Below are 12,725 nucleotides of genomic sequence, written 5' to 3'. Positions count from 1 at the left end.
AGGTCAACAAATGCAAGCTGAAGCACTTAACAGAGATAAAATTGTAATTCTTCTATTTTCTTTCCATAATATGCGAGTACAATATTTATGTATAATAAAATGACGCTCTAAAAATACAGAATTTGAAGACAGTACAATAATGTAGAGATTTGTCGAAATTCTTCACGTAATTAAATATGTGAATGTACAAAATTCATATATCGAATAAACATGAGAAAACTACATTTCTCTTTAACATTTTGAAAGATTCTTTTGTGTCTGTAGGATGCATACTTTTCAGAAAACGATCTTCCAATTCTTGCTTTTATTTTCTTTCAATTTCATGTTTTGTCTCATTATTTTCTTCCTAAAGTGGTACGTTCTCAAATCTAGAACAAATTTGTAAATGTGAGAGAAATAAAAATACAGAAATTAAATACATTCAACAGCTTTCAAATTATGTTTACCAAAAGTGAACATATAAGCTCAATAAATCGAACTAAACTCATTTATTTTTAAATTGCAAGCTATGTATAACCGAAGTGGAATTATATTTTCAAATTCAAGGGAAAATTAACCTCTTCAAACAAAAATTAATTTAACCTAAATATGAAAGACTAAAATCCATGTACAGTACTAGAAAAAATATACCGGCCACTTAAAATTTTCGAGTAATTGAACTGCTTTACGAGCATATTATACCAAATATTTCGGAAAAATCTACTGGTTTCATCTTCAGAGAATAACTGGTAATTCGCAGGTAAGCTCATACAATCTGTAACTCACAGAAATCTACTCTGAATCAGTTATTAAAATAACTCAAAATTAAGTAACTTATTTATTACTTAATTCCTGAATACAGAATCAAAATGTAATTATATAACATTTTCTTTCATAATATTAATATATGATTATTCGAATTTAATAAAATGTTTGAAAAAAAAAAACACCAAAATTAAATAAATCGCTTCGTAAAATCTAAGCCCTATAACATTGGCACTTACAAAAAATAGAAAGAATGGTTTACTTTGCCAGGAACATTACATGCATAGAAAAAGATAAATACAGATTTAACACTTTCTTTCCCTCCAGTTCTAAACAAGTGATATTTAAATTAAGTTATTCTCTAATGGCAACAGTATCCATATAAATATAACCTGAAATCCCTAATTACATTCATTCGACGATATAAACATTAAACGGGAATACTGTAAACCTAGGTTACAACAAAAGCACCACTATGAAGACTGACTGAATAAGACAAAATATTGAACATGTTCTTCACTAGTCATGTAGGGATCCATACATCTAAGTATGGGTGTGAAAGGGAAAGTTACAACTACAAACAGTAAGTAGATCATCCTGACTTTTGTTATTATAGGAATGCTGACGCAGCAATTCTTCGGTGTGACGAATCAAATTCCACACAGAAGTATCACAGTCTCTCAATATAATTGGCGGGAAGAAGTCCTTCTTTTCCACGTAGTCTTCCTTGCCACCATCCACCTTCATCTGTTTAAAAGTATTATAATAATCCTCTGTGAAGTGAACATCTTTTAAGATATATCTTGAAATGCAGTGTAAAGTATCTAGAAAATACATAGGTTGGATAAAAAGTTATGGCAACACTGCTGTCACGTGATGATGGTGCGTTCGAGAGTTGCCAGCTGTGTGGACATGAACAAGGACTGTTAGATGAATTAGTGCAGCCAGCGGCCACAGTACTCTGTCAATCTACTGCAGTGTATAGAATGTTGACTTTCATAGGTATAGTGCAAGCGCCCTAAAACCACATTTACAAAACTAGAGCAACGTTCCTGGATCAAAATTTAAGTGACACGAGGTCGTAGTGCACAAGAATGTTTTCAGGGACTGCGTGAAGCATGTGCCGATGCAGCGTTGCCATATCGCACAGTGGCACGATGGGTTAAAGCATTCTGGGAAGGTAGGGATGCCGTTTAGGACAACCTCCGTACAGGACGACCCCGCATGGAGGACAACACAATTCAACTCTTTGCTTCCCTGTTGGGTGGACTGCACGTGAGTTAGCAGTGGAAGTTGGAGTTTGTCACAAAACTGTTCTCCACATTCTGCAAGACATTCTGGGTTACCGCAAAATTACAGGGCGTTGGATACCCCATGAAATTTCCGAGGTTTAACAATGGCACCGCTATGCAGTCGCACAGGCCTTGTTGGACCAAAAGAAAGATGACAACTTTCTTGGATGAATCGTCGCTATGGACGAAACCTGGGCTCGATCATACGAACCAACCAAACTTGAAACGTCAATTCAATGAATGGAAGCATCTAGGTTCTTCTCATCCGAAGAAAGTGCGCCCTACACAAAATGCTGTGAAGGTGATGTTCATTGTGGCGTATGACATTGATGGGGTAATACTGCACCATGCTGTACCTCCAAGGCAGATGGCAAAAGCGGACTACTACTGCAGGTTCCTGCAGCACCACCTTCGTCCAGCCCTCAGGAGAAAACGACGACACTTGGTGGTACAGAACCCCATCATTCTTCATGATAATGCAAAGAGTCACACCGCTGCTGCTGTCAAGGACCTCTTGCGCCGCTGGCAATGGGAGATTCTGGAACATCCTCCGTACTCACCCGATATGAGTCCATGCGATTACGATCTTTTCACCAAAGTGAAAGAACCACTGCGAGGGACCCGGTACAATACCAGAGATGAACTTATCCGTGCTATAGGCCGGTCAATATGGAACATCAACAAAGATGGATGCGCTGATGGTGTACGACGTCTTCCAAGCATTTGGCAAAAGGTAATAAATAAGGAGGGCGACTATATAGAAGGTACGTAAATGTTGTACCCCTGTAAATAAAGCCATGTCAGAAATATCGAACTGTTGCCATTACTTTTTATCCAACCTTAGTATATTCCATGACATATTCACAGATATGCAGAAGAAAATTATACAATAAGATTATTTTTTGCTGTCCCATAGCCAACAGAGTTACTATGTAGCCAAAAGGGCGAGCTACTTTTTCGGGAAAAGTTCACCACGAAAATTAAGCAATTTGAGTGCTCTATGCTTCTGTGTGTCTGTATATTTTATACTGTTGTAGACAAAAGCACATACCTCTATGTAACATGTCACCAACACACAATTAAATTTCAGAATGCACGCTAAATTTGACACAACACTACTGATCATAAACGCAATCACCATTAAGGCATCAAAAAAAGAAACCAGAAACAAGAGCAAGGATAGGGTTGCCATATTTGTCTTCCACAAGACCGAGACAAAGTGTTACACCTCTAAACAGAGAATAGACATAAAAAAAAAAAATGTAAATTGATACCAGTAAATCAAAAACGTTAATATATTTTATGCTCGACCATTAAAGTACACCTATTCATTAAAGTTCAGGTGTTCCACCAATCATAAAACATCAATGTAGCAATATGAAAGCGCAAGTATCGATTATTCTCGGATATGCAATCGAAAGACAACTAGCGAAACGTCACGGAGGCTGGAAATCCAATACTGTCGCAGAAGGTTATGTTCTGTTACTATAATAATTAGCGTTAATTGTAAATAATATTCAAATAAATTTAATTTGTCATCTCGTTTTCAATGTCTAAATCAATTTCAACGTTATATCAAGATTAATGTTTATTTTACTCTCTAGATTATATCAAGGTCAATGACATTTGTTTCTCGGAAAAAATCAATACTTTCGCGTCTGCGCACATCTCACAATTTACGAGGTATTGCACAAGGTCAGTTCCGCTCCCCAGTCAGATAAGAATAACTTGAATACTTATGAATAATTTCAAGTTAGAAATATGGTCGAGCATAAAAAGTCGTGTGAAACTTGCCTATAACGGTAATTAAGATGCTCGTATGAAAATTATGAAACTCGCTTACACTCGTTTCATAAACATACTCATGTCTTAATTACTACCATTATAGGCTCGTTGCATAATGTACTATTAAGATTGAACTCTGTCTATTAAGCTGCTAGCATTCTACATTATATTGTTTATTAACATTTGATTGGTTAAAGCAGTCAGCATTCTTGGGAGTATGGCCCAACCTACTACCTGTGAAGGAACTGTTGGCTACAAGGTAGCAAGAAAATAAATGACCTCACTGTATAAAGAAAGAGTTAAAATTTAAAATTCCTACAGACGTAGAAAGTCATACAAACTGAAACTTTTATACAATAAGTATACAAAGTAAATGAAGTATAAACACATTTAATACATTAATTTCTTCCATATTCCCAAAAAATTAGCCATGTAACAGTTTTATTAATATGAATAATTTTACCATTTTAATGGTTCGAATTATATGCAATTTTTAAAACTCATGTGAAACTACAGGCGTTCACGATGAAAATAAATATTACTTTGAAATAGTATGTACTATGCGACCAAGGTAGGACCCGTCGTGGCAGAATGAGGAACTCCGTGCTCACTGCGTATGTTTACTGCTGGAGTGTCGTCACATCCAATGCCTAGCATGTTTCAATCTGGTCGCTATGCTATATGTAGGAAGACATGTGTTTCGTAGCCAAGCGCGGAGCGTTATTTATAATGTCATAAAGTTTTGTGATGAAGAAAAGACAACTGGTTTATTCCTACCTCTATCGAAGACAACAGAGCGTGCTACAGCTATTGTGAAGGAAAAATTAGTAGATTAGAAAGGAAGGTAAAGAGTGTGAGGACAAGGGTGTAGAAATATTAACACCAAACAAAGTTAGACGATAAGATTGCATTAGACGACATGGACAAATGTATCATAAGAAGAGAAGTTCATAAATATTATAGTCTCTACAAAGAGCTTCCAACATTAGGAAAGTTGCATAAATTTTGTAAGAGAGAGATAGGTTTTAAAGGGTGCAAGGAAACTTTACGAAAACTCATACTATCCATGGGGTTTGCATTCAAAAAATGTGAAGATAAAAGGAAATATCTAATAGAATGCTCTGATATAGTAGCCCGTTATTTACCTGGACGAAACATGGTTCCATATCCATTACACTGTCCACAAATGTTGGAAAGACGTAAACGTGTCAGGAGTTTATACAAATATCAGTGCAGATCAACGACTTATAACAGCCCATGCTGGTGGTGGTGATGGTTTTATACCGGATGCTTTCCTCATATATGATGTCCGGAGTTCGGACACTTTAAAATGCTAAGGTAAGAAATGTATATCAAATGCAATATTGTATAAAATACGGTACCTACTTCAGTTTCCGTTACTTTCAATTCATGTTTCCTGCTTTATGAACACCGATGTTGTGGTGTGTTTTGTGAGTAGATTCCTATGTGTAAGCTTATAATAAAATAAAACTAAACAATAAAGTTAACTATATATACGAACATATAACATATAAAGCGTGTTAATAATAATGGAACAGGAGTGCAGTTCAGCATGTGCTTCATTTTGTATCTGATGTGGACTTTACAACACGGCCTGTATTGTGAAGCGAATCGCAGCGCCACCAAGCAAAACGGTTCCCGCCTTGGTCGCATAGTACAGTATATTATATTTTTCTTTGTAATCATGCATGTTTATCAGAGAGAGCCTTGACGAAATTCAGTATACACAAATATAAACATTATTTTAAAATAGTTACGTATGTATATGATATTTTATTTGCATTCATGTTCAGAGAAAGACTTGAAGAAAAATAAAATGCACATTCATTAAATTATTTAATTCCACGAAAAACTGAAACCAAAATACTGAAATACTCACGTTCTTTAATGATTTCAATAACATCCCCTTCTTTGAAGGAGAGTTCATCCAAATCTTGGGCAGTGTAGTCATATAACGCTTTGCATTTTGGTAGAGAAGGCTTTGGTTTCATAGCGGGGCGAGGTTTACCTCCACCTGGGATTGGTTTTTGAGTGCTCCCTCCTAAACTTGCTCGCTTCACTCTAGAAATTGAGAAAAACATACAAACTTTGTAAAATACAGTATATTAACGACAAGCTATTAAAATAAATTAAAAAACAAGATATATACAAGGATTGTCTAAATTAGGTACAAAATAGCACTCTTCTGTAATGCTGTTTATTGTATTATAATATTCTAAACTTGAGTGAATTTATATATCACAGCACTGACGTTTGGCCTATAATAAAACATTACGAGGCATGATCATTACGATTTTATATTATTTTAGATAATTATTAAAACCACTAATGAACTGTTAAGTTTTTGAGCAAACAATAACTACTTCACTGTGTTAACATTATAAATTTTAGTGATATGTTATTTGATTGACGAGTTTCGATGTTGTTTCCGTCATCCTCTGAATCTTAGTGAGTTCCAGCAGTATCTTTGGTTTCTTGTTGTGGTGGTGTGTTCATGTTTGCATTGGAAAGATAATGCAATCTTAAATGTGTTTTTGTTTTCGTATGTCAGTGTGATGTACTTATTTTGTTCTTGTGTTTGTGTTGAGTTTTCTGTTTTCAGTACAATCATGAACACACCCCATCACAACAAGAAACCAGAAGATAGCGCTGGAACTCACTAGGATTCAGAGGATGACGCAAAAAACGTCGAAACTAGTCAAATAAGTAACAATACCAAAACTTATAATGTTGTTTCATAACTTAACAGTTCATCAGTGATTATATAAGTGTTAAAAGAGTGTATCCAAGAATGAAGAATTGTTAAAAGTTAAATGCGTCGATTATGTGGATATTAGTCCCCTAAATTTTATAGGGAAATCTGGAATTAGTGTACTACAATGTTCGAATATGACACGGGCAACCAAGATATTACAAACTTCGTCTTATTTTATATGAAGAACTAATCACAAGATTTGCGCTAAAATCGTTAAGAGATTAAAACATGAAAGGATGGGAGTGGAGAACAGCGAATATTTTTATAACAAGGTGGAATAAACACGACAGGTCTCCTTCAGCAACGCGAACATTGGTGAATATCGAACTTTGACATACTCGACAAATTTGAATCAAACACAGCCTTGTAACACATGATGATAATTGGAATGTGTTCATAATGCTGTGGTGTCTATTATACGGGTAAATACGATAATTGTGTTTCTTTTCTGTTCCCTTAAAATGATGGCCTGAGGTTTCACTGTAGCAGGCATTGTACCACAGTCTACTATATACAGTCGCGAAGCTTGAGGTGATTTTTTGCAAATCTCGTGATAAAGCGCTCCAAGCGGTTAGCAACTAGAAACAATAGACTGTCCACGGTCGACTTTGGACTGTGTCATATTTCCATCAAGTGCTAGCTCGTTGCGTATTTCACATTGATGCTTGTGAAATGTTCGTTATTGGTTATAATGTAAATGTTAATGGCTAAAATACAATAATTGGAATAATAATATTTTACTAGAGACGTAAAAAAATTAAGTTTGTTTTAATTAAATTTATTGATCACGTTTTATTTTCAATTCTGGTGGGATTATTATTGCTTAGGCCTACTTTTTTTTTTCAAAGGATATGTTTTTAATTATAGCTGTTAATTTTGTTGTTATTTTTATTTGTTACTTTACTAGAAACATAGAAAAAGTCTGTTACAATAAAATTTATTGATCACATTTTATTTCCAATTCTGGTGTGATTATTATTGCTTAACCTCATCCCACTTTGTTAACTATGTAAGCCTACACTACAAGTACCGGTACACGTAAGTTACTCCATTAATTCATATTTCCATTATTATTGTCGTAAAGGGAAATGCAAATTAATATTTATTGATTTCATAGTTAATTATCGCTATAATCTTGAATGAGTGAAGCGATTATAGTAAATTTCAGTTCGTTTTGCACAAACAAAAATAATATTTACTTATTTCTTGCAGGTATCTTCGAGTTTATGGTGGAATTTAATATACTTCATTAAAATAATAAATTAACTTTATGCATTTAATATTTCAATAATGGAAGGCGTTAATTTTTCCAAAAGAACACAACAAAAGTGTAACATATTTTGTCGTCTACTAGGAGAGAGATCTGCGATGATGAGGCGATAGTAGCGATCCTAGTGGTGGGCAACTACCCATGTTTGCATTTTTAGTACATATTGAGCTTCGCAACTGTATATAGTAGACTGTGATTGTACTATGAAAGTCTGAAGGAGAATTCGAAAATATTTTTATCAAAATCACTAATCATAAATTTCTTTTTTCATTTTTATAAATCTATTCTTACATTCACTGTCGCTGGAGACTGTTTACATAATGATTAGAAAATTATGAATCTGGGGAGAGGGGGGGGGGGAAATTCAACAGTATCGCATTAAGACTGTACATTTACTATTATTTACCCCACTCCCTTTGCGTGTCATTTTTACCTCCGCTGAATCTATACTCTTCACACATAAGCCTCATCAGAGATGCCTATAACTTCAAAGAATCTAGAATAACTCTTCTCGGGTTCTCAGCCAGGTGAGTTGGAGATTAGCTTCCAAGCTTTCGTCCCTGAAGAAGATGGCAGAGCTAGCCGTCGAAGAGTTATTCTACAGCAAACGCCGGGAAAGCCTCAAGTCATACTTCAAAGAATCTCTTCATCCAATACGTCTAAAATAACCTGTAAGTATCTGTAAGTTATCAGTGCACGCAAAAGAATGAATCTGTAATCTGATGTTTGTCTTTCGTGTTCCCTTAAGAAAACAATGACTCCATATTGTCGAATCATGCTATATTTTACCGCTCACGTACAATCAGAAGTACCACATGCGAACCTCAGTCAAAATATACCATACAATGCTACGGCAGCATTCTGCAATGAGTGGTTCAATATGAATGTTGTGTTGACTGTATGCGTTGTTTTATTTAACAGTAATGTATACTTAGCAGTAAGCTGTGATTATGTGTCGCATTCCCCACAGGTTCATTCTTTTCCCTTTTGATCAGTACGAAATGTTAGTACATATTATACCGTATTTTCTCGAATATCGAATCAATCTAAAGATAGTAACAATTTAAATTCACTTCCTGAACAACAAAAAAAGGGATAAACCATTATGCATTTTTTTGCTAGAGTATAAAGAAAAATATACCAGGTGAGATATTTATTTTTCATATACTTACTTATTTACAAATGGGTTTTAAGGAACCCGAACGTTCATTGCCGCCCTCACATAAGCCCGCCATCGGTCCCTATCCTGTGCAAGATTAATCCAGTCTCTATCATCATATCCCACCTCCCTCAAATCTATTTTAATATTATCCTCTCATCTACGTCTGGGCCTCCCCAAAGGTCTTTTTCCCTCCGGTCTCCCAACTAACACTCTATATGCATTTCTGGATTCGCCCATACGTGCTACATGCCCTGCCCATCTCAAACGTCTGGATTTAATGTTCCTAATTATGTCAGGTGAAGAATACAATGCGTGCAGTTCTGCGTTGTGTAACTTCCTCCATTCTCCTGTAACTTCATCCCTCTTAGCTCCAAATATTTTCCTAAGCTCCTTATTCTCAAACACCCTTAACCTATGTTCCTCTCTCAGAGTGAGAGTCCAAGTTTCATAACCATACAGAACAACCGGTATTATAACTGTTTTATAAATTCTAACTTTCTTTTTCATATAGTAGGTTTAATTTACATGGAAAGCTCTGTGTATTAAAAGCATTATGTGAAATTCTCACCCAGCAACTCCTGCTTGAGGCGTCTGCATGAAGTTCTGCTGCGCACCTGCTGGAAGAGGTTGTTGGGGTCGAGCAGAAACAGGACTTGGCATGACTGGTGCTTGGGAACGGATGGCTGCTGGACTAGCACCTGACAAAATAACCGTTTGTAACAATGAACAGCTAGTGGCTATTGGAAACAAAAAGCTAAACAAAGGCACAAATTGGAAACAACAAAGTAAAAGCAGAGAATATATAACTCTTATGGACGATACCTGAGCATGTGTGAAGTACTTTTATTACAAAAAGTAAGAAGTTTGCGTTACTAATCGTACAAAGTATTAATCTATTTACTATATCATTAAATAAAGCTCATAAGAAAGCAGTGAAATTATCCAAAAAGGACGACCGCCATCCCATCCCCATACCTGGCCTAGCTCTCTCCACTTTCTGGTTTTACTATAAGTAACTTTTTTCAGAAAGTGTTAAAACATGATAAAAAACAAGTGATACTATGTCACCCTAAAAGTTCTGATTTCGATTTTTGAAGTAGTCATGACTGAAGATACTAGAAAGAATATAATTGGAATATAAACACCATTTAGCCATAATGGTAGTTTCTCTAACTTTAACAATGAAAACCTGAAACAAATGTTGTTGTTTTCTAATGCCAGGCGTTTGACAATAAAGTCATTTGACCTCTTGCACTCCAATATTTTTCAAAGGTATTATCATGACCAGCCACTGAAGCACAGATTTTGAGGTGTTCCGAATCCATTTCTTGGTCTGAGTTGAGTTGCACAATGGGCAGTTAGGGGACTGATATACTCCAATTCTATGCAGGTGTTTGGCCAAACAATCATGGCCTGTTGCCAATCTAAATGCAGCTACAGACTATTTTCGTGGTAAATCGGGATACAAATGTTAAAATATTGCATAACTGAAATAGAGTGCATTCAAACAGGCAAAGTGAAAAAAAATGCTACTATAGTCGCGACGCTGTTATTTCCGGTGTTCCGCCTCTTTGCTTACGTCTTAGGAAGTGAAGGCTCTATAAAGTCTAGGTAGGTAGTATCGTTCGCCATTTTTGTTCTTTCGTTGCCGAGGAATCTATTTGCCACACCATTAAACATTATCATGTCGTAGCTCCTATGATAATAAATCAAACGCGCTGTAATTCAGCAAATAATTGAGCGGCAAATAACGTCTTCGTGTGCTTTCTGCGAACGCCAAGAGCCAAAATGGCGGGCGATTATATTAAGTATTTATCGAGCCTTAAGAAATGAATAACGTCTTCATAAGCAAATCGCAAGATGCACACGTTTAAATGTAGCCGACCTGCATCGCGATTGGCTGCCGGAAATTAGAGCGACGGGACTATATAACCTGAGTTACAGCAGGTCAGAGCATAAACTTTTCCCCTCAAGTTTCATCATTGGGGAAATTTCCCTGTCTTTTCAAGAATTAGGAAAATATCCATTATTTTCCATGGCCTAATTAACTACCATGACTTCTCCCTGACTATCACTGATTTCCAGAATGTGGATACCCTGATAATGTGCTATCATACCTATAGCTGGAAGCCTGAATCCAGGACGAACAGTGGGCTGGTTGGGAGGTGCAGGTTCGCTTGGAGGAGGAGGTGGCCTGATGGTCGCACGAGGAGGGTTGCTTCCTGGTAATCTTGGTGCTGGCCGGGAAGGTGATGCTCCTTGCAGTCTGGGTTTGATCTGTGGCTTCAAGCCCCCATACTGTTGTTGTGGCACCACATTTGTTTGCATTCTAGGTTGAATGCTTTGTATTGTTGTACGACGCAGAATTGGCTCTGTAGGAATAAAAAGCAATTTAATTTATCATTTAATCCATCCTCTGATTGAGGTTCTGGCTGATATATATACGGATATATGAAATCGATCAGTAAAAAACCTCGCATTTTTTTTATACTCTAATTTTTTCCCTATTTATACAAGGTGCTGAGGAGAGTGCATTTTCAAAAATATTCTATCGAAAGTCAAACGGTTTTCGTATTATTGAGTGACAAATTTAGCGTATTTTATATAAACAAGCCTCTTCCAGTGCTCAGAACTCTGGAACCATTTATTGCAGAACATTGAACGAGGGCTCATTTTGAAGCTGACATTTGGTAGGTAATGTTAAGAAGTAATCCTTATTTTTAGTATACATAGAGACAGATAATCTGATTTTACTTACTTTTAGGCTTTTTGCCAATTTGTAAAAAAGTAAAAAAATATTGAGAAAAAACCTTGCATTCTTAAGAGGGATTCGGCATTGTTTGGTTAGTGGCACGGCAATAAGTTTCGAGGATATTAAATAGATTATTTTCACATGCCTAGACTTGAACGGCACAGTACCGCACGCACTGGCCGAGAGCTGAAGATAAGCAAGTGTTGGGCGTCATTTTACTCCTGTGTTTATGAAAATCTGTGATAAAGCTAGCACAGCCATGACTGCTAGACGACACACCACGTGTTTATGTCTCCTGGCCTTGCTTACCTCGGCTAGCTCCCGCCTCACAGTCAGCTGGTTAGTTCACGCGCGTACTATTTATTTTCTTTATTTGATATTTTCAACACTTTCTTATCAACGTGCCATCAGTAAAAAATATGTGTTTATTTGTACTTTCAATGCGGAATCTAACTATATATTTTTAAAATATTTTTTCCTTGGTAAAGGCGTCTTAATGAGGAAAAATTTAAATTTCTCCATTTCCATAAAAAGTAAGAAAATCTGTTTATATGTCAATATAAACTTTAATTTCTCAGCATCAAAATAAACCATGATTTTGATCATTGGGTGAAAGAGTTTCGGAGCTACAACAGTTTAAAGTTGCAAATTTTATGAAAATACGATAAATTTAAATATTTTTAATTTAAAGACTATTAAGTTCTGATGCCTCAAACTTTGCACAAAGCATTGTATCAGAGTTCTCTACGTACAAAAAAAGTTTAATTGTATTTAGAAATTGTAAGGTCAATTTTCTCTATATTTCAGTCGATTTGAGATGGAATAGCTCATACAACTATTATCAGGCAGTACATCTCACATGATGATATGTGAATGAGGAAGAACAATTGTTTGTATGCATCTGAAGTCTGACTAGTGTAATATGTAACTAGTGGGTGATGTAT

At 35.9% G+C, this 12,725-nt stretch overlaps 1 protein-coding gene across 1 annotated transcript in view; it reads right to left on the bottom strand.

Annotated features, from left to right (window-relative positions):
- Positions 1–895: 895 nt before the first annotated feature.
- LOC138696851 (unconventional myosin-Ie-like) overlaps positions 896–12,725 on the bottom strand; it is a 277,651-nt gene continuing 265,821 nt past the window's right edge. Inside the window, exons 21-24 of the mRNA XM_069822299.1 lie at positions 11,147–11,401; positions 9,598–9,727; positions 5,722–5,903; positions 896–1,491 (exon numbers count right to left, since the gene is read on the bottom strand). Of these exons, the coding sequence (XP_069678400.1) occupies positions 1,415–1,491; positions 5,722–5,903; positions 9,598–9,727; positions 11,147–11,401 (644 nt within the window). The 3' untranslated portion in view covers positions 896–1,414. The remainder of the gene's footprint in view (positions 1,492–5,721; positions 5,904–9,597; positions 9,728–11,146; positions 11,402–12,725) is intronic.

Source organism: Periplaneta americana, chromosome 3, assembly GCF_040183065.1.
Source record: "Periplaneta americana isolate PAMFEO1 chromosome 3, P.americana_PAMFEO1_priV1, whole genome shotgun sequence".
In the NCBI taxonomy this organism is placed as follows: Eukaryota; Metazoa; Arthropoda; class Insecta; order Blattodea; family Blattidae; genus Periplaneta; species Periplaneta americana.
Note: the sequence above shows the minus strand (reverse complement) of the source record. Positions and strands in the feature narration are given on the sequence as shown.